This window comes from Tiliqua scincoides, chromosome 3 (assembly GCF_035046505.1).
Source record: "Tiliqua scincoides isolate rTilSci1 chromosome 3, rTilSci1.hap2, whole genome shotgun sequence".
Classification (NCBI taxonomy): Eukaryota; Metazoa; Chordata; class Lepidosauria; order Squamata; family Scincidae; genus Tiliqua; species Tiliqua scincoides.
This window is the reverse complement of record NC_089823.1, coordinates 217,783,149-217,806,060: the sequence shown is the minus strand read 5'-3', so window position 1 is coordinate 217,806,060 and position 22,912 is coordinate 217,783,149. Positions and strand designations below refer to the sequence as shown.

Below are 22,912 nucleotides of genomic sequence, written 5' to 3'. Positions count from 1 at the left end.
GGAATATCTGTTCCAAAAGTAGTTGCTAGCCAGTATATCTTTCTGCAAATGGTCAATTTTGAAACTTACTGAAGATAATAAAATGCTAAATGAGTCTTTCAAGTACTTTCAAGCTAATTGTTATTCCAATTAGCCATAGAAGGTTTAAAATACAAGTGCCTATTGAACTTGGGGAAGCTACCTAAATGACTGCACTGCCAGTTTGTCTTTAAAGTTATCTCAAAGCCCACTTGTGCCCATATGAACCTACCTAGATTTTAAGATTTGCATCTTAGGCCCTGCTCACATTTTAATGTAGATTCATTTGGTAAGCACCAGGGACAAGGCCTTTTCAGTGGTGGTACTGCAACTGTGAAGTTTCCTCCCTAGGGATATGCACTGAGTCTTCACACTAGCTACTTTTATGCAATCCCCAAAGACATTTTATTTTACCTTAATTTTAACTGACTTCTCAATTATATAAAAATAAGTGGATCTTGCCTCTTCTCAAGAAGATCTGGCAGCAAACATCAAAAGGATATAAGTGCAAAAACAATAATAAAATATCAAAGCAAGACAACAAAGTGTGTGTGTGTGGGGGGGGAACCTGACTGAGGGCCCAATCCTATCCAATTTTCCAGTGCTGGTACTGCTGTGCCTATGAGGTGTGCATCGCTGCTTGTGTTGGGAAGATGGTCTTGGAGGCCTCCTCAAGGTAAAGGGACATTTGTTCTCTTACCTTGGGCTTGCATTGCGGCTACCCCGGTGCTGGAAATTTGGATAGGATTGGGCCCTCAGGCTGTAATCCTAGACATAGTTACCTGGGAGTAAGTTCCACTAAATTCAATGGGACTTAGCTAGGATACCATTCTCCTGCCAGCTGCATGCTGGTTTTCAGAGCTGGTTTCAGTGGATTTCATCCTGCTGTTCAAATATTTTATTGTGTACCTTGCCATTCTCTTAAACATTTCTGTAGTTGTGGTTGGGGGCTGGGGATTAGAATAGGCCCTCAGTTTGGCTGTACTTGTCGTAAGAGGCAACTAAACAGCCACTGGGTAGATGGGACTCGTCAGCCTGGGAAGGCAGCTCATCTGAGAGAAGGAAAACTCTGATCCCAAACCTCCACTGCCTTGTGGCTACATCCAGTTATGGAAAAGGCTTCAGGAGTCAACCTCGAGGCAAAATCCGGAGCCGGAGTCCCTGAGGCAGTTCATGACTGAACACAATCACGTTCTGACAACTCCTGCGATGCCGCTGGAACCAACCGTATTGGCCTCTGCCTTTCCATTGGACCATTTCAGTGACGTGGAGAGGGGGGATTTGCTGCATGGGTAACAGCCTATCCTCCATACCTACTTTACCCAGGCTTCATGCACTGGAGAGGACACTCTGTTCTAGAACCACCATTCAGAGCGTGACACCATAGTCTTCCGAGACTGAAGGATGCCAAAAAGTTGTGGTTTAAAAAGCATTATCTAAAAAGACTGCACAAATTAAATAATAAAGTACATTTGGCTATCAGCTAGTCTACATTTCAGTGGACAATGGGGGTAAGGTAAGTGTTTCCCTACATAGTACAAACTTTAAGTTCAGCCTACTATATCATATTTGCAAACTGTTAAATAAAGCATTGCTCCAGGCATAGAAATTTGCACCAGACTTCCCACTAGAGGGCAGCAGTGATGCATAATTGGTATAGAATATAGTTTCACAGGATTTTCAAATTCAAACTCTTTCCAGTGTTAAGTATTTTTACTCAGATCTGAAGGAGGCCTCAGAAAACTGTAGGTATCTGTTCTTCAGCACCCCCAAATCAAAAAGGACATTATAGTAGTGGTACAGAAAGGAGTGAATGCTGTGGTACAATTTCCTTTTGAGGAAGGATATATGAAATTGGGCCCTAGATGACTGAGAAGGAACACAATAGTAGTTTATAAAACCAGATACCAGAATGTGGAGAATTATCTATTCAGATTGATAGTAAGCCCACTGGAGCTAACATACTTAGAAGTTGCATTTCTATCCAAACCTCATTCCAAGTTGCTTAGTGTCCCATCCAAAAAATGGTCTGTCTCCCACTACCCACTTTTTTGGCTAATTAACAGCTCCTCATCTCTAGAAAGAACAGCTATGGTATGCAAAGAAATGAACAAAAAAACTCCTTATCTATAGCAATTAACTAAATTTATTGCTATAAACACAATAACACTCCCTGCAATTCCTCTTGTTCAGAGGCTTCCCCCTCCCCAAAACTCAACTTAGTGGGTAAAGGTCTGAAGCCTCCAGTCCAAGTCCAAAGCACAGTTCAATCTTCCCAGTCCAATCTTCTACAGCAGAGGCCCTCCTCTGTATCCTCTCCAGCAGAGTCCTGGTAGTCCCCCACCTCCTGTTGGTCTGGGTCAAGTTAGCTCAAGGTCGCCTTCTGAAGCTGCCTTTTATCCTGCATGTCCCGTTATCCAAAATGCAGCTCAGCTGTGAGCTACCTTGTTAGCCCATGTCCATTCAAAGTCCCATCAAGGTCAAATGAAGCTCAGGTGTCCATCAGAGTCTCCATGGGCCTTGATTGATTACAGCTGTGGAGCCAGCCCTGCCCTTCCCAGAGCTGTCAACCAGCTGTCAAAACATGGGAATCGCTGTCAACACCACATCAACCAGCTAATGATCTTCCATTACACTTAGGGGGGTATTATTTGTAGCAGTGGCATAGCTAGAGAGGGTGTAAAGCACTAAGTTTTGCAGGGAGCCTCACTGCAGCATGCAAGGGGCCCCTCCCCTTCAGAGCCATTCCAGGCATATGACTCCATTTTGCTCCCACTGCCTAGAATGGCTCTGAAGGGGAGGGGCCCTTTGAGTGCTGTGGTGAGGCCCCCTGCAAAACTTAGTGCTTTGCACCCCCCTCTAGCTAGGCCACTGATTTGTAGGCCAATGAAAGGGAGATAAATAGATAGGAAAAGAACATGTGTGTGTTTCAGTTACTTGGGGTCAAATTGTACATAAAGTTAAAACATTTCTTAGTTACCAAAAATTTTGGTAATTAATTATGGTATAAGTGAAAATCCATATAGCAAACCTATGGATAGCTGGAGGTGAGTGAGTCTGACAAATTCTGATGATATGTGGCTACCATGTAGCTTATTGTTTGTCTCAACCAGGACTACCAGACGAGCGACAATGACCAGGCAGTTGTGGAGATATGCATCACTCGAATCACCACGGCCATTAGGGAGACGGAGTCCATAGAAAAGCATGGGAAAGCCCTTGTTGCTCTTTGGGAGTCATGCTTAGAGCACAATCTCAAGCCTTCTGGTAAAGATGAAGACACACCACATGCAAAAATTGCATCTGATATTATGAGTTGCATTTTGCAGGTAAGACTGCATTGCAGGGAATTCTATATCGTAGAAAGAAATGAGAATATGAATTATCAGTGTTTTAATAAACAGGCAAATTTATAGTAACTGGAGTGCTATTTATTAGGGATTGCTGAACAACCCTCAGCCTGATTCCTAACTGCCCGGGACACATATTTAGGATTGATGCCAATTTTTAAAAAAAGTAAATCTGAGGATTTCTCTGAAGGAGAAACTTCTGAGAATTTTCAAGGGACACCAGACAGGTGTCATTAAGACACCTGCACAATCTTGTTTGATATTTGCAAGCTTTCTTAGATAACTTGTACAAAAAAATTGCAAAATCCCAACACTTCTGGAATTCTTTTCAGGCTTATAACACAGATTTCCTTGTAATTTTTGTCTGCCCCTCAACAATTCATCTATTTTTTTTTTTTTAATTCAAGTTCTGGAAACTTGGTTTTCAGAACTTGGTTGTGAACCCCTTTGGGACAGGGATCCATTTGATCATTAAAAAATTTTTTGCTTTGCATTGAAACTTACTGCATTGTAAATTGCATTAAGGCTTATTGCCAGGTTTTTTTGGGGAGGGGGGAGGATTTCTTCGGGCAGATACTTTATGCAGGTTTCCGTCTTACAAGCATGTGTTATCTCCCCCTCTCCCCAAGAGAATTCTCCTTCACAAAAGAGAACTCTGTCATTTGTGACTGCTGCTTCCCTCTCCCATCGCATAGTAAACTTCCCTGTAACTCAGTGGTTTCCAAACTTACTGGTGTCACGGTCCCTTCTTCCATGTCCTCACCTTCCCTGGTTCTGCCATCTTGAATCTCATATGATCTCATGCAATTCAAGATGGTGGCATTTGGGAAGAGGTGACTAGGGACATCTTGCAACTCCCCTGTGAGTACCCTGTGGCTCCCTTTGGGAGATGTACCTCGCAGTTTGGGAATCACTGCTGTAACATATCAGGTGGTGTGGGGGGCATATCAGGTGGTGTGGGGGGGGGGAAGCAGTAGCTGCAATAGTCCTTTCTCCTTCTGCCAAGCTCCATGTTAGAATATCTAGGTGCTCCATCTCCAGCACAGCATCAGAGCAGGGCATCTGGAATTTCAAGGTGGAGCCTGATAGAAGGAAGAAGGACCACAGCAGCTGCAGGATCGTCCCCCCCCCCCCCATCATCACCCAGGAAGCTATGAGGACACTTACCAGGCTATGGGGAGGTATGAAGCAGCACTTGCAGTGGACTGCCACAGTTATGGAAAAGAGAACTTTCCTTCATTGGGTTGCAGAGCTAGAAAGAAATAAAGAAAGGAGATGGGCCTGGGAACTGCCAAGAAGCAGTACAACTCAGGAATAAACAGCTCATGGAAGGAGGCCAGAGAATAACTGGTCAGGAGGCTGCTGCTCCTCTTCCCTGACAAGGCATTAGGCTGAGCCAGGACTTGTATGTGTATCCACATTAAAAGTCTGGGATCTGACCCATCAGGGTGGTTTAGAATCAGCCAATCAGGCAAGGATGTTTTCTGCTGTGATGTACCTTCTGGTACTGATCCAATTCTGACAGTAGGTCTTTGCCTTTGTACTTTGTTTTCCCAGTCTTAAGTCTGCCATTTCCGACAGCAAACTTTCAACAGACTAAAATGTTTCTGGCTATCTAACCCTGGCTGCCATTCAGAAGTAACCCTAAAGGCTCATATTGCTTTAAACATCATATTAATCTTTTTTTTTTGACTGTTGATGGTTTTTATCCAAAAGGAACAAGAACATGATATTGGAGAGGGAGAGAAAACTTTTAGATTTAGTTTTCACATCAACGCAGTGGCAAATTAAAACTGTCCATATGCCCAGTTCTGTTTGTTCCACCTTCGGAACTCTAGAACCAGCTCCAAGTAAACATTTTATACAATGAAGAATGAAAATGTTATTCTGGATCTTAGATGGGTGTTGATTTCCAAAACTAAGTCTTTCCTAAACAGAAAGGCTTCCATTGTCTGTACTTCAGTTGTTATAACTCTGTCAAAACAAAAAGATTGAAGAGTTTGAATTACCATCAAATCCACTGCAGTCATTCAAGTTGCATGCCAGTGATGTGTGATCAGAAACCTCCCATGGATTTTGGTGCTCCTTAGGCTGTCTCTCCTGTTATTCCCATTACAGTAAACCAGAGAGAGACAGTTTAATGGCATCATTAGCTAGGTCAGCTTGCACTTCTGAGTTTGGTCCAGTTTGTAGAAGAAACCCAAGCACTTGTTTGGGGCAGCACTTTTCATAGTGGGAGTGAATCAAAATACAATCTCAGAGACTGCTTCCTTGCTTTTGTATAGTGGCTTGTGAGATGTTGCTGAAGTGGCAACTGAGGTTGCCACACAGTATTTTGTGAAGCATTGTAGGAGATCTTGGGTGCCTGTTGACTTAAACCGTATGGTTCAGTTGCTTGGAGAGATGCAGGGAAAAATATTTTGGGCCAACCTAGGGCAGAGCTGAAACTTTCCCTGTAGTATCATTTTCATGTAGAAGTAATATTAGGTCTGGTTTTGCCTGGTTTTCTGCACTTCCCTGAAAACTTCTCCCTCCCCTACAAATTTTGAGGAGGGATTTTTGTGGGGCCAATATTAAAAGGACAACATTCAGATATGCTCAAAAGAAGATGTATAATTGCTCTGAGCCTTAAAAGAACAAGCCTGCAAGTCCCATGACCTCAGTTGAAAGATTTTACAGCCACAATAGTGGACCTCCAATTCATTTGATGGGGCAAATGCCCGAATGCAGAGTCTTGTGCACCTTTAGAACCCCCCAAGGCTCCCATTGGGATCAGAAACTGTGCTTCTGGTTTTCCGGAAGCACAGTTTAAAGCGTCAGGGATCCTCAGAGGCTTCCCTGACATGTCCTAGAGTCATGTGAGGCACTGTGAGCTCCAGGTAAGTGGGGGGTTGGATTTGCACATGAGGTGTGGCGACATCCCATGAAAGGGTGCCATCATGGACCTTTGCCTCGGCACGCAGGGCTGAGGAGGTCTGCCACGCTGCAGCCAGTCCATAATGAATCCTCGAGAGACTGGAAGAAGATATCCAGCCTTTCAGGGAAAAGCATTGCAGTCCTTGGCCTAGCCCAAAATGTTCTGGTTTTAGGGAGATGTTCAAGCCTTGGGTTCCACGAATGTTGAGCACCTCCTGAGCTAGCCCAGAAGATCTTTGCTGAGGAAGATTCACAAGCCCAAGTGAGCTGAGATTAAGAACATAAGAACAGCCCCACTGGATCAGGCCATAGGCCCATCTAGTCCAGCTTCCTGTATCTCACAGTGGCCCACCAAATGCCCCAGGGAGCACACCAGATAACAAGAGACCTATCCTGGTGCCCTCCCTTGCATCTGGCCTTCTGACATAGCCCATTTCTAAAATCAGGAGGTTGCACATACACATCATGGCTTGTAACCCGTAATGGATTTTTCCTCCAGAAACCTGTCCAATCCCCTTTTAAAGGCGTCCAGGCCAGATGTCGTCACCACATCCTGTGGCACGGAGTTCCACAGGATTCAGCTAGACTTCTTTATATATTCGACATGATCACTCCGTATAGGCCCTGTGGCTGTAGTTGCCCTAGCTCAACCCTGTTCATCTTGGTAAGCTTTTTCTTCCATTCCCTGTAGTTGAACTTTGGTGATGTTACCAGCACATGATTATTATTAACAGTATTTATATACCGCTTTTCATGATTCTCCCATTATGGTCCATTTTTATGATTGGTGACATTCTGATTTCACCTTTTCTCCAAAAACAGCAGCAGAATCTCCCCCCCCCCTTTATCTTCACAATAACCCAGTGTGATAGATTGGTATGTGAAAGAGTGACTTGGTGACTGAATACAATATACATTGTCATGTATTTCTTCCCAAGTCCAGAGCCTGGTGCAATAATTTGTAACAACATTTCATTTTCTTCCCCTTTTTTTAATTTTTTGGTGCCGTTGTTTTATCCAACAGAATTATAATCGTCCTCCCATTATGGCATTGGCTGTCCCAGTAGCAGTGAAATTTCTTCAGAGGGGTAACAAAGAACTATGCAGGAACATGTCGAGTTATCTCTCCCTTGCAGCAATTAGCAAGGCAGATCTGCTGGCTGAGCATACCGAAACAATTGTGCAGAGTATCTTGCAAGGTGAGACGAGAAACATCAGTATTATTTTGCTTTTGATTTGCTTAGTCCTGTAGAATTTTCCATACATGCAGTCCTTGCAATAAATGGCAGTAAGATAAATTTCTGGGTCTTTACACACCCAGTTCCTTCTCCAGTGGAACTTTTCCCCCTTTCCTTCTCCTGTCCCTACAGGACAAGGAATGGGGGCACGAAGCCACCAGTACCTTCTCCTCTGGGGAAAACCCAGAAGTGAATGCCTTGCACCACTTGCAGTACAAGGCAGTCACTTCCAGGTTCTCCCCAGAGGAGGGAGTGCTGGCTGAGGCTGCTTCATGCCCCTATTCCCTCTCCTCTGAAGGGGAGCCTCCACAGGAGAAGGAATGGGGTCATAAAGCCGCCAGCACCTCCTCTGTAACTAGGACAGAGCCTGAGGGGCAATCATGTGTCCCCCCTTTGGTACAGAGCTCGTGGCAGGTGCCTCTCTACAGTTAAACCTCTGTATTTGATTTATTTACATTCCCTATGTTTTTATTATTAAAAAAATCAGCTCCACCATTAAAAAGCTTGTTAAAAAATAGAAAAAGAGAGCTAATTCTCCTTTTTTTTTTTTTAATGAGGGCAGCTTAACTGTAGCATTACAAAGCTCTGGGCTAACTGTTTATTGTTTTAATCATTGAAATTGTTTAAAAAGTGACAGAGCTCTTTCTGGTGCCTGTTGTCCTTCCAGAATATACCAGACAAGTTGTTCTAGGACACTGTGGGGGTAATAGAACAGCCACAAGTAGAGGTTGTCATGGTTTTTGTATTGACCACCCATTTCCCCTCCCACAATGTCCTGAAACCATCCATGGGATTGGAAGGAAAAATTGGATCATGGCTGGGAGGCAACCACTGAAAGGAGCTTTGTTGGGGTACAATCCTATCCAACTTTCCAGTGCTGATGCAGCCAGAGGTAAGAAAACAAATATTCCCTTGCCTTGAGGAGGCCTCTGTGACTGCCCTTCCACCATAGAATAAAGCACACACCCCCTTGGTATGGTTGCATCAGCTCTATAAAGTTGGCTAGAATTGGGCCCTTGGTCCTTTAACTTAGGTTAAAAAAAAGGAAAGCAAACTTGCCACTTTAGCACACAGTACTTCAGACTGCCCTTACAAGAAGAAATGAGACTAACGAAAACAACCAGCATTTGTTACGAAACAAGTGTGATTTTAACAAATGTGTAATTAAATGAATAGGGATTTAATAACAATGCCATGGGGAAAAAACCTATTGCACTGTTTTTGATTTGCTTTTCAAATCACATGAGAAATGACTATTTTTAGTCTGGGGAAAATGATGGTGGTGAAAGTGGTGAGTATTACTGTTGCCATGAACGTTTCAGATGACGGTGTTGATGTGGATGAATGTTACCACGAATAAAAGGAACTTGGTCTTATTCATTTGTATTAATAATAAATTGCATGTGACGAAAATTTCTTAAGCAGTTCTGGTGGTACTTGAAAGTTTTCTTTTAGAGGCAACAATTTCCTTAGTATAACAATATTCCAAAGATAACTGTTTTCTGTTTCTTTTTTGCATTTACATTATTCTACCAGCAGAGGTGAAATTCAAGAAGTTGTTCATTCCACAAGGGTTCTGTAGGAATTAGGAATAATAAATGAGCTGGTTTACTTTAAAGCAAGCCCTTAGGACATGGGCCATTTGCAATGCTATATATGTGTACAGATGCCCTGATCTGATGATGCTCTACATCAGTGGCTCCCAGACTCCGCCCGGGGAGTTTAGAACCTCCTAAGTGCTTACAGGAGGAGGGCTATAGCAGTGACATGTTCCCGAGGATCGTGCCTCTAAGGGGAAAAGGGTTTTTTCCTCCATACCGGGCAGCAGTGTCAGCCTTGGTGGGGTGGTGGTGGTGGTGGTGGTGGTGGTGGTGCAGGAAGTGGTTTCCAATTGTTTATACAGTTAATCAAAGGCTTGGGGAGTCAGGTGTAGGTGTCCACAGGGCTCCTTGCACACACACCCCAAGATTGCTACCAGGTAAGGAGGAAAAAAACCCCTTTCCCCTGGCAGAGGCATGATCCTTGGGAACATGTCACTGCCATCTCTGCAGGGCACACCCCTTAAGGGGGAATGCCCAGCTTCCTCTACATACATGCAGAAACAGATGTCCTGAACAGAAACAGTGCAAGTATCCTTAACTGACTGAGAAACTATTTGTGGCCTTGTCCCTGCCACCTCTTATGTTTTTGCTCAGTAACTTTGGCTAGGGTGGTCATCTGGTTGGTTGGCAACCTTCAGTCTCGAAAGACTATGGTATAAGCCTACAGCACCTGGTATTCCCAGGCGGTCTCCCATCCAAGTACTAACCAGGCCTGACCCTGCTTAGCTTCCGAGATCAGATGAGATCAGGCATGTGCAGGGTAACAGTTGCTGTATGGGGTGGTCAAAGGTTCAGTACAGTACAAGTTTAGCTGATGCCGAGTTAAGTATCCTTTAATGCCCTTGATTTCAAGAGATTTAGATGTGCTTTAACTCTGTGTTGGATTAGGTCCACAGAGTATCATTCACTTTCCGTCCCCTGAGTGTGAGATCTATTTGTGAGATCATTCTGTATTTAGAGAAGAAGAATTGGAACATGCAGATTATGTAGAAAAGAAAGAAAAACAAAGAAGGGACATACCGGCTGTCACCCGCAGTATGGGTTGTGGGGGCTATGCCGCGATGAGTAGGTGGGCCTGTACATTCCAAAGCAGTGCTGGTTTTCAAAATTAAACCCCCTTGAAGGAAGCTTATAGGAACTACTGCAATTTGATAAAGGATTTTTTTAATTTACAGTACAATTTTACAAAAATAATTTTAATAAAATTAGTACAGAATCAATTTACAATATCATACAGCTGCATCTTCTACAAACAATAACAGCAAAAATTAAAACAAATAACTGCAATTGTCTGATGGGATTCGGGACTAAACCTTGCACTGTGCCCCTTGATGGGTGTTGCCACTGGTACTGAAGATTCAAGGGTTAGCCTGGCCAGGTAAGCTCTCTTCTGAACACGGGCCCTTAACTAGTACCCCACTTGGTCAACCTCTGATGCCACCTGCACTCCCAGTATGAATAATATCTTGGGTAAGGCACTAACTTTATCAAGGTGTGCATATCAGTAACAAGGAACAAAAATTACAATTATTGCCTACAGGTTCATCTGTAAAACTCACATTTAGTACTGTAAAATATACATACAGGAGTTTGCCAGAAAACCATGTAGCATTAGCTCTGCAGATGAAGAATCCCAGCCATTTTCATACTTGTATAAGTAAGAAATAGTGAGTCGCATCTGATCCAAGGTATCCACAAGTGCTACCTATGTACTCTGCACCTCATAGGATTAACACAAGTACTACCTGTGTACTCTGCACCTCATAGGATTAAATCTAGGATGACAGCCACCACTGTGCTAAGAATGATTATTTCATTACAATTCTTCAGTATGTTCAAATACATCTTTTGATTAGGTTTTAACCTTTTTTCAGACAATTCTGCATTCATACCTCCAGTCTGAGATGCCTACATACAGTACTAACTCTTCAGAAGATATTTAAGAGCTCGCGCGCATGGCATAGCCGCCCTGTGGAAGCCATTTTAGATTGCTTCCTGTGTGCAGCTATTTCTATGCCCCTATATATGAAGCTCCACATGGTGAGAAGCCTTCAGGTGACTCAAGCAGCTTATTTTCTCTGACAGCTGCTACAGCTACTTGCTGTTCCAGTCCTCTCTCACTATTGCTCTCCCACTCATTTCCTCTCCATCAGACTGCACTTGATGCTTTTGTAACACAGAGCAGTATGGAAGGGAGAATTTATACTGAGGCGGCCGTAGCTGTAGCTTCTCAGAGACCTCTCACCACATGAAACCTCATTTGTGGGTACCTGTGTGAACCAGTCCTATGTGTCCTGGCTCATCTCGTGAAGCAGGCAAATTTTTTTATACTGCTGCAAACCACTTCTATGGAGATTTAAAGCAACTCCCCTATGGAAGCTGTGGCATGCCCTAAGAACTTTAGATATTTGGGTTTGCTAGATTCTGCGTGTTTATATGGAGTTCTGAAGGGCCATTTTTGCATTTGTTCAGGGCCCAAAAACATACTGAGCTCCACCATGAGGCAGTACCTCTGTGACTCCCCACCCCACTACATTTCCTCGGATGCCACATGATTCTTCGCCAGTCAGCCTTGTTATCTCATGGTCACTGAGGATTCTGTTCCAAATATTAAAGTCAGTTATTTTTCCAGAGAAAGCTAAAGATTCATTAAAACCACCTCCAACGCAGCAGCCATTCTTTTCTTGGCCAATCTGCAAAATTCCACCACCTGGAACGATGTGGTCCTCTGCTACTTCTGAGGTGGCTGCCACAAGCCTCCTGTTTACCCAAAGTGAGGTACTTCCATTTGCTGAGCTCCAAGAGCTGCAAATGTGAGTCCACTGTCCAGGAAAGATGACATCTGGGGCAATAAGCTTGTTCAGGTCACTGCTCATGGCAAGAACAACAGAGTCGTGGCTCAGATAAAGTTGAATTTCATAGGGATTTCCCTTTGTTCCATATGAGAATACAATAGTTTTGTCCAACATTTCGGTCACTTTCACCCATGCACACGCAGTAAAGGAGAGTAACTTCATTTCGGTAGTTGGATGAACACTCGCAAATATCTTTTTAGAACGCATTGGGAACAAAAGAGCTGTTTCACAACCTGTGGAAGAAAAGGAATGAGGTCATTCTCAATCAATTAAATTGTGCATGAGGGTCATGTGCTGCAACTGAGAGAATTAAATATAAAGTTGTTGGAGAAATTGTTTTGAATAAGCAAAACTCCCATCTGTAAAGTTTTAATGTTGATATGTGTGCAACATGTGGGACAAATAATGAACTTGGTGTGCAGAATCATTTCAAATAGTTCATTTCAAATAGTGGAAATTATTGCATGCCACTTTAGGCTTGCAGATATTTTAAAATTAGTGATGTTGATGAGTTTTTTATTTCCTGGCTTGCAAAATACATCTCATTGGGCACAAATCCTAACCAGGTCTACTCAGAAGTAAGTCGTATTTTGTTCAATGGGGCTTATTCTCAGGAAAGTGTGGTTAGGATTGCAGCCATTGTCTTATAATGGTCATCTCAAATACAAGATTAAAATTATGACCTGAAAATTCTCCGTCTCAGATTTTAATTTAAGCCAGAGATGTTGAAGCTCTCTCTGACACCTAGCTTCTCCACCCTGCTTCTGCAGGTGGTAGATGAAAGGAAAGAGAGCAATTGCTCTGCTCTCCTCCCCCTCTGGAGCCTGGCATGTTGCTACAGCTGCAATCCAACTGTCAGGGCAGCAGGGGAGGATAGCCCTTGCTTTCCCAATAGCAGAGTGACACAGGAGCCTAGGGAGATAGCACAGGAAGCAGGCGATCCCAAACAGAGCCAAAGGAGCAGACACTTGTTTGTTGCAGAAGCATGTATTGGTAAAGGAGCAGGCAGAAGAGTAGTCAGTCAAACGGTCCAGAGGTCAGGGATACAGAGAGGCACAGTCACGATAAGGCAGTCCAAGTCAGTACACAAACCAGCAGCACGACACACAGAAGCTCCACCACAGCAACCCACATTTGGTGTCTGTTCTTGCCCCATATATACTGGGGCCAGCCAATCAGAATAGGGTGACCTCATCATCACAAGACAGTCTTATGACCCTTTCTGATTGGCTGTCCAGTGGTGCATTGCACCACTCCACCATGGCCTATGCGACTCTGCACACATCCTCCCAGGTCACATGGCTGCCACCTAACACAAGTGCAGTTGATTGCTAATCACACACATAAACAGTGCATCTGTTCCTTCGTTTGCATTTCATACCAGGCCTGGACATCAAGGCCCCTCCTGCCACATCCTGACTTACAACAAATTCAGGGCCTGGGATGCCAAAGGCCTGACAAATAGCACATCAAAAGCACAGAGAAATATAGTTTTCCCAGTGCTCCTGTCACTGTCAGTAGCACTGGGAAAACAACAGTCATGCACTCTAGGCACCTGGCTCACAGCCATAGCAGCATACTAGGTATCAAAGGAGGTTGGGGATGAGAGAGAGAGAGAGAGAGTGCTCTTCTTCCATCCAACTCCCTATTTTATTGGAACAGCAAACCTGGTTAGCTTGTGGATTAGGGTACTCAGGGTGCATGGTTGCAGGAGTGATGGTGCATTAGAGGGTTAGGAAAGGATTGGACCAAGTCATGCTCCCAAGGACATAATTGGGGCATGACATGATCCCATTGGGTTTGGAAGTTTGTGGGAAAATAGAACAGTTTTCCAGGCTGTTTTCAGTCCTGACTGGGATATTTTGTCTCATAATTAAAAAAGAACTGGCATTCAATTCAGTGACAAGTTGCTGGTGGGTCAAATCCCTGCACGGGGCCCTCCAGTGGTGCCTCCTGATGGCTCCCAATTGAACTTATGGCCAAGGTTTGCTGGGCAAGTAGACCTGGGCTCTCACCCGAATTTGGAACCTGGATCTATCTGACACGTAGACCTGGGCTCCCAGTTGAACTAATGGCCTCCATGGCAAGGTTTGCTAGATGGGAAGACCTGTGCTCCCCTCAGACTTGGAGCCCAGATCTACCTGCATGGTAGACTTGGGTTCCCAGTCCGACTGCTCCGTTGCCTGAGTGCGATCTCGCCACCAACACCCCGCCCAGTGGGCATTCCCCTGGCACATGGCTTTGCTTGTGTCAACCCTTGTGTCAAATCACAGTTGTGACTGGTATGCAAGTTAACATAGGGGGCAAACCTAACCAACTTTCCAGCACTGAGGTAAGGGCAGTGCAACTCCAAGGTAAGGGAACAAACATTGCCTTACCCTGAGGAGGCCTCTGTCACTGCCCCCCAATTGCAGGATGCACCACATGCCCCACTGGCATAGCTATGCTAGTGCTGCATAGTTGGTTAAGATTGTTCCCTTACAAACTTAACTTGCCAAGTTCTCATGGCACCTTTTTCACCCAAAGGAGGCTTCCTTTGATATAGCACCATCAAAAGGGAACTTTTGCTCATAAGTTTCCTGTCAATAAGGTTCACAATGGTGCATAATTTCATGGTCTGAAAATTGGTAAATTTAGAAGAATTAATTTTCAGTGTGTGGCAAGCATTTGACTGTGTGCTTTAACCTGCAGTATCTCTCATGGAGATATCTCAAAAACACCCCATCGCACAGAAAAACACCTCACCACAGATTGACATCACCTCATGGATGGTGATATATTTGCCATAGAGAACTACACGTTAGAACTGGAATTTGATTACGTATATGGAGCAAAGAAACTATTCAGAACGAAGAGAAATAGATACAGTCCTAACTGGGGACTACTCCTGGGCTGTTATCAGGAGGTCGGTCAACTGGGACACTGTCTAAGGGCTGTCAAAAGGACCCATGACCAACCCCTGTGACTTAGGTGAAAAAAGATGGCCTCCACCAAGAAGCGCTCCAAACTGTTTCTGTCACCACCTCTATTAATAGGTCTTCCTCAAATCCTTGTGGGGGCTTACCTTAGCAGCCACGGTGGTCTGAAGTGCTCTTTGACAACTGTGCTACTGGCAACCACTGTTTACGTATAATGCAGTGAGGTTGTTCCCTCCATTGCATCCTTGAGAAGTATATTGCATTAACCCCTGCTAATTGGGTAAGAGGCACTTTTTCAAGTGGGTGCTCCTTTTTTTAGCAGGGGGAGAGTAACTGGCTCATCTTACCCCAGCAGTGTCTGTTCTAGTGGCTGTCTGCTGGTATTCATTTGCATCTTTTTAGATTGTGAGCCCTTTTGGGACAGGGAGCCATTTAGTCATTTGATTTTTCTCTGTAAACCGCTTTGTGAACTTTTAGTTGAAAAGCGGTATATAAATACTATTAATAATAATAATTAGCAAATGAAGATGGTGGCTACCAGCTCAGCTAACCTGTCATACCACTAAGGGGCCTATAATGGCACTTGTCCAAAGGCCCACTATTAATTTTCTCCTATATTTATTAATGCAGGAGAAATATTATACAGAGTTTTTGAAAGTAGTATTGCCTAATGCAATGATCATTTATTACAATGTATTTCATGTTCACCCTACTCCTTGTTCTCTAGCTCTAAGAGCTAAAATGCATCTTGAAATCGTAGCAACAATAAAGAATTTTTTTTTTTCTATTTTCTCTTACTGGGGTGGTCATATGCTTTTGGCTTTGAACTCTGAATATCTCAAAAAAAATCTCCCCTTTGAGAAGTGGGCGATTGGGAGATGGTTCTTGAGGACGTTTATTTTAAGAGCAGAGAGCTCTGTGTAACATGGCTTTTTAATTAGCAGGATTTCCAACTTTATTATCAAAGGGTAAAGCAAAATTAAAACCAGCTTCATAAGACACCAGCAAGAGTGTGATTAGAAAACCTCTTTAGAATCAACCTAGCAGGAAACCAGGATATGCAAGAAATCAAAACCAGTTGCTGAAAACTCTTTTAGAAAAGATTTCCATAGGGACCCATGGGGTATTTCAAAAATTTGCTCTTCTCATTTTTAATCAAATTACAATTCTTCTTCCTCCTATCAAAACATATGGAACCCAATTCTGACTTAGAATAACAGAAGTTTGTTGTGGATGAAGAACAGGTCCTATGATGACAGTGGGTTTATTCTGGACTTAATGCTGACTTCATCTTTTGGGCAAAGATAGAGAGTACAGTCCAGCCAAAGTGAAGCAGTTTATGTTCAATCAATTTCAACAGGTCTGATTTAAGTGTGTGTCTGATGCCGGAACTACATGCTATGGCCAATGTGTGGCTGCCGCTGAAAGAATCAAGACCACACCTTCTCCCTCTGTTCCTCTCCCCTTATAATGTTGCATAATACAAAACATGTGTTGTGACATCATTAGGCTCTGAGGTTCTTCCACCCTGCCCCCAAGCAGCAGCCAATGAAGTGCAGTGGGGATGAGAAACCCAGGAATGTGATGTGGTCATGTCACACATAACTAAATGTTATGGGGAGAGAGGAAGAGGCTTGGGGTTGTTTCCTAGAGTGGCAGACATGCATTGGCTGTGATACCTAGTTCTGGCATAGCTCTCCTGTTGGATGCAGTGAGAGTTAAAAGTGCTTATTTTTATGGATGGGTCAGGTGTCCAAGGGGAGGGAGCTCAAAAATGCAAACAAACAAACAAAAAGTTTAGTAAAGCCCCCTTCCAGCTTGCCTGACTTGCACCCTTCCTCCATTTGCAGCTAGGGATGATGTGGTCTTGTAAGACTCCATGATTCCTGGATGCCAATGAATGACAGCTGAGAAAGAAGAGTACTGGACAAATGTTTCTACTGAATATTCAAAAAGCCTCTCAAGGTTTTTTGAATGTTTATTCTCAAAAATAAACACTCAGAATACCTAGAGGGCTTTTTGAATGTTCAGTGGAAACAACCTGATTTGTCCAGCACTCAGTGCAAGCCATTTATTTTAGGGCCAAGCAGAAAATACCAGTTATTGCTTTGCTTACCTTTGACTGGATCATGCCACAGCTACAGCAGCATACCTAACAGCCCCAGTGCCCAGGACAGTGACATCACAACATCAGGTGATGTCACTTACAGAGAAGGAGGAGGTGCTTCCAGTGCATACATCCTATGACAATAATAGACTGCATTCCCAGGGCCACACATGAGGCCAACAAAGATTGGAACCCAGAAGCAGGGTTGCCAAATCGGTCCAAATCCATTCTTGGAGAATTTTTTTTTTCCCCAACATGGTGTAAAGTTGGAAATTTCTGAGGCCCTGCTAAAATCTTCAGAATAACTTTCAGTAGTCATTTGGAGGTTGATGCTGATTCCTGGAGACCCCAGGTCAGTCATGGAGGGTTGGTAGTTCTATCCAGATGGTAGCAGAATTGGGTGTTGGAAGTGGGTCACTGGTGATGGTGGTTGTTGCTTCAGTCTGGTGGCCAACCCCCCGTTCCTTCTCCTGTGGAGGCTCCCCCTTAAAAGGGCACTGCCAGAGCCTTCTTCTCCAGAAAATCTGGAAGTCACAGAGGAAGATGCACTGGTGTTGGCGGCTTCTCTGCCACCCCCATTCCTTCTCCTGTGGGGTTTTGCCCTTTAAAGGGGCTCCACTGAGCAAAAAGAGTGGAGGAAGCCAGATCATTAAGCTGCCAAAACACAGGCTGCAGCTTCATAATCTCCCACCCCCATTCTTCTGCTCAGTGGTGCTCCCCTTCAAGGAGTGCCCAGGGCAGGTGTCCATACCTGCAACACCCTAGATATGCCACTGTGCAGCTATTGCTATTCTGGTAAAAACTGCACAAATGAAAACTTCATTTTTTTTTTCATGAGTGTGCACTAAAGCAAGAGTGTTATCCTGATGCATACAATTGTTAGCATGGCAAAATGGTAATCAAGGAAAGTGCACTGTTAATAACTTCTCCCATACCCCGTTAAAATGATCAAAGCGTTGTGAGTAGTTTCTTGTAGGTCTTTAGGAATACTTTAAAGGCTTTTCAAAGTAGAAAGAGCTATGTCTGCAAAGATGAGCCTTTTAACCATTATATTTTGATATGTCCTCATGTTTGGAATATTAATATGTACTATTAGCACTACCTGCACTAACAGAACCCTTTTTTTCTTATCTGCCATGTTTTTCATATAGTGTCCTAATGAATTAAAATTGAAATAGCTTCTGGATGTGACCCAGAAAGGTTAAAATTTAGGATGCTTCATTGATCTGATCTATCAGCATTGATAGCAATTCCCTAAGAAACATTCAGTTCTGTGTGCAAGAGTCTGTTCTCCCAAATTTCTGTGTTCTTTAAGTGGGCATTAAAGAAATATCTATGCAGTAAGATTTCAGCTAGGTGGACTTATAAATGTATAGCACATGGAATGAGTTATTCAGACATCTGCTTAAATTTCAGCCTTATTCAAATGAAATAAAAGCAACTTTTGAATTGCAGTTTCTCCTTTGGAGACAAGTGAATGGCATTGCTGGCTAAATTCTTCATTAATGCCCCAGAGCAAGAGTGCTTGAACTGTCGAAGCTGCTTTTTGGTTGGATTAGCTCTTAAAATGCCCATGCCAATATATGCAAATTGAATGTTTCCCAGGTTGCTCTGCTAGGTGTCATAGCTGAGCTAGGTATCATTGCTCAGCTAGGTATATAGCTGCTTAAGGGTTCTGGCTGGGCAGCCACTTGGCAAATAAATTTAAAGGAAAATGAATATATAAAAAGTTATATGGTTTAACATGAGTCAAGACACATGCAACGGTGACTGGTAGAGGCTGGATATCAAATTATCTGAGTAGACTGGTAATTTGAAAAAAGAACGAGTGCCTGTGTGTAATCTCTGTGATGTGATGTACAACTATGCAGTTGTACTACACAGTGAAAGTTGTTCTGCCTTCCTGAACCCCTGCGGTGAGTCAGTTTATGCCTTGAAGCATGAGAATTGATGAATAGCATGTTGACATAATCAGTGAGCTCACAGGGTCAAGTTCTGCTTATAAGTGCAGTACCCTCAGAGGAATGCTGGGGGAGGAGAGGGAAGGCTGGAAACTAGACTGAATTGGGGTTTCAGTGAAGTCTTTTGTTTTGCAAAGTAATGTTAAGGGTGGAAAGAGCCCTGTATGTGGTAGGCAAAAAGCTATCCAGGCCTTGCAAATGTGTCTGTTGTGTTTCTGGACCATCCAACGAGTCTTGGGCACCAATGTTGCCTTCAGTGTCATCTATTACAGCGTCCACTAAACTATGACCTGTGGGTCTGATCTGGCTCAATGCTGCAGCCTTCCCCACCATGAGCAACGCTTACTGTTCCTCTGCGCTGCTCACAAGCAGCCCACCTGATGTCTGCAAAGTGACCCGGGCACAGTCACGTCTGCCCAGAAATCTGGGAGCAAAGCCTGCTGGGACAGTGGGTTATAGACACGACTGCCCAGAGCATCTTGCTGGAGAGATTGGGTGGCCTGCCTGGAAACAGAGCAATGGAAAGGTAAGCATTGGTCCCAATGGGGACCGCTTTTTCTGAACAGTGGTCACAAGTTTGGCAACCCTGATCCACTATAATCCTAGCCATGACACATAGTTGAAAGTTGGGTATAATTTAAATGCAATACTTTTTGTGCTGTGTGCTTATGTTCTTTGGCTGCCACATTGTCTAAGTGGGGCATACATTAGAGCAGCCATTTTCAACCACTGTGCCATGGCACACTGGTGTGCCACGAGTGGTCCACAGGTGTGCCACAGGAATTTGAGGGGGAGGTCATTTATTAATAGGGCCAATGGGAGATGTGAGCCCCCACTTGTGGCTTGGTGTGCCTTGTCAGTTGTCCAAAACCTGATAGTGTGCCTTGACCATTTTAGTACCTTGTCAGTGTGCCGTGAGAAGTAAAAGGTTGAGAATCACAGCATTAGAGAGTCTGCTCCCACACAAGGTGAACTCTCACAGGCTTCACAATAACGTACCCCCTTGTATAAATAAGCAAGGCATTGGCTGAGATGGTGGGGAACTGAGTAGTTTCATGTAGCGGTTTGGAAATGGATTTCATTCATAGTAACTCTGCCAATGGAGTTTAACTTACCAGCTGGCAGCAAGTGCTGTGTGCTCCGTTTTTGAGATTCTTTCAGTTCAACTTTTGTCTTCTGCAGTTCTTCCCACAGTGAGTTCAGAATGAAGTGGCTCCCTCTTGTTGCATAGCTGGAGCTGTCTTCCTGGAGCAGACCTCTCTGCTGAGCGTCTGCCTCAGCTCTCCTCTGCAAGGCATGCTCTAGTTGGCTGAGTCTGCTGGACAGGTTTTGGCTCAGCTGCAGAATCTCTTTCATGGTCTTTCCTTGCTCAGACTCGTGAAGCATCCCAGAAAGGTCCTTGGCTTCTTTGCAGTCCTTTGCCAGCATCAGACCCTTTTGTCTCGTGATCTGGGAGATGGTTTTATTAATGGACGCAGTACACGTGCCAGCCAAGTTTTCCACCAACTGGAGCATTTCCCCTCTCAGTGTCTGCAGCTCCACCCTAAGGATTTCATCCAGGGACTGAAGCAGCATGTTCTCCTTCATCTGGGAGTTCTCCAGCATAATGAAGAGCTTGTCCCATTCTGTGTGTTGTCGCTGGCAATCGCATGAAATTGCTGGGGTAGAATAAACAGCAGCAATTAACACTGCAACCTTTCTGTGCTTGATTATTTTATTCTTATTTTATTCTTAGTGTGTGTTTTTTTTGTCCCCAAAAATACTGATTCTCCAGTTGAATGCATGCTTCCAAAATACCAATGTTCTATTTCCCCAAAGTATGACTTGTTCAAATACTAGTTATAAAAGGGAGCCGGAAGAAAGATTTGAAAGATCTGTCCAACTTCTTTTACTTAGGCTAAATGAGGGTCTCCTGACCCTAATGCTTTTATTGTGCCTGCAGACTGCTTGCAGTGTTTACAAGAGAGAAAGAACAAGAATTTGAACTCTGAATGCTCTTTCTTTTGTTGCAAGAGAAACAGATATCTTATACTTACAGACTAGAAGAAATAAGGCAATCCCTACCCACCCCCAACCCCACTTACCTTCCTCCGTTGCAGGAATTACACTTTCTACTTCATTGTCAAAATCCAGAAAAAAGAGGTCATCATACTCATCTTGGTGTTGAGTAGATGAAGAAGACCAGAGAGCAAAAAATAGGATGACAAAGGAAAACATGTCTTTGAATTGGATTCCCCAGCTATTCCTTGAAAAGTCTCAGCGCCTCCTTTAATGCAAGGTCTCTGGTAAGACCCAAGGAGAGATGATTCTATGAGAGTGAGTCTCAGGAAGCCCTTAAATAATGCTGTGAGAGTGCCTGAACTTGAATGAATGAGTAATGCAAGAGCTGGTCTGTAATAGGAGTGCTTCTGGTTATTATTATTATTTTTTTTTTTTGGGTTGGGAGCTGTGAGGAGGGGGAGGCGTGGAGGTTGCACAATCCTGAACCTTAAAAGTTTGAAATGTGGGTGGATTAGCCAGGAGAGTGAGAGGAGAAATGATGGAAAAACTGTTCTTGCAAATTGCAAAGCTCCTTAGAGACTAGATTAAGAAAAAAATATATATACAGGGCTTTTACTGGAGAATGAAAAGCAGGGGGTATGAATACCTTGTGAATGTGTAGAACTTCAGAAAAATGGGAATTTCAAGAGTTGTTTGCAATTGTTTTTGAATGAAGTACTTTTTTCTACTAATTTGTAGATTCCCAAATTAAATGTTGCTAGATTTTAAAATGTGGTAAATGTTGCATGATAGAATTGCTAATTTTCAGCTATATGATGAATTGGGCGGAGAAAAGACCCATAGGTTGAAAAGAACCTTTTCCCAGAGCAGTGTCCACTTACATAGCAGAAAAGTTTGTTTTCTTTTAATTTGTGTTTTTATATAGTTAGTGAAATGTTGCAAGTTGTCCTGAATCCAATGGCAAGGGCAGGATGATTGTGTAATAATAAATAAATAAAATAGGCTCCAGTTGGACCTGGAGAGCCAGGGTGGTGTATGGTTTGAGAAATGCAGCGCTGTAGCTAAAGGGGTGCAAAACGCTAAGTCTTTTACAGTGCCCCACCGTGCTGTATAAGTGGACTCTCCCCCTTGCCACTGGAGCCAGTGGGGCGGCAAAAACAACGTGCAGGCATCTCCTCCATATTATTTTCACCACCCTGATAGGCTGTGGTGGCGAGGAGGGGCCACTTATACCGCATGGTCGGGCATCATGAAAGACTTAGAGTTTTGTACCCCTTTAGCTATACTGTTGGGGAAATGGATTGAGACCTGGAAGTTCCAGGTTCAGATCCCCGGTCAGCCACAAAGCTGACCTTCAGCCAGACACTGCCTGTCAGCCTCACCTACCTCACAGGGTTGTTGTGAGGACTGAAGGAGGGGAGGAACCATGTATACCACCTTGCGCTCCTCGGAAGAAGATCATTATAAAAGAGTGAAAAATGAAGATTGGTGATCATCAGGTGCATATGTGGATGTGAGCCCCTGAGACCCCGAAAGGATTGTTGACAGAAAATGTGAGGTGCCAGATACATTCCTCCTTTTGTTCATCCTTGCTCAGCTCATTCATCTGGGGGATGCGCTCAAGGAAGTCTGCTTCTACAAGTAAATGGCACAATCCTCTGTGTGTTTACTCAGAAGTAAAGCCATTTTGTTCAATGGAGTTAACTCCCAGATAAGTGTGCTTAGGTTTGTGGCCTCAGGCTGCAGTGCTGTCCGCACTTACGTGGGAATAAGCCCCATTGACTATAATGGGACATACTTCTGAGTGAACATGCATAGGATTGGGCTTTTAGAGACCATGCTAGATCATGACTGCTCTTTGCAAAGTGCTTTTAAAACCCTTATCTTGTCTGGGTGTATATACACATGTATGCATACTTTTGTGCCCTTGCACACATGCATACACAC

At 43.7% G+C, this 22,912-nt stretch overlaps 2 protein-coding genes and 1 pseudogene across 3 annotated transcripts in view; 1 reads left to right on the top strand and 2 right to left on the bottom strand.

Annotated features, from left to right (window-relative positions):
* The window catches only part of VEPH1 (ventricular zone expressed PH domain containing 1), a 136,338-nt gene that overhangs the window by 1,480 nt on the left and 111,946 nt on the right, over positions 1–22,912 (top strand). For both annotated transcript variants that reach the window (XM_066622082.1, XM_066622081.1), the window contains exons 2-3: positions 3,132–3,347; positions 7,309–7,483. In XM_066622082.1, the coding sequence (XP_066478179.1) occupies positions 3,132–3,347; positions 7,309–7,483 (391 nt within the window). The remainder of the gene's footprint in view (positions 1–3,131; positions 3,348–7,308; positions 7,484–22,912) is intronic.
* Positions 9,782–9,901, bottom strand: LOC136646153 (5S ribosomal RNA; annotated as a pseudogene).
* PTX3 (pentraxin 3) lies at positions 11,592–21,181 on the bottom strand. Its single transcript, XM_066622402.1, has 3 exons — positions 21,049–21,181; positions 20,080–20,622; positions 11,592–12,211 (listed from the first exon to the last, which is right to left on the bottom strand). The coding sequence occupies exons 1-3, from the start codon at positions 21,179–21,181 to the stop codon at positions 11,592–11,594; spliced, it is 1,296 nt and encodes a 431-aa protein (XP_066478499.1).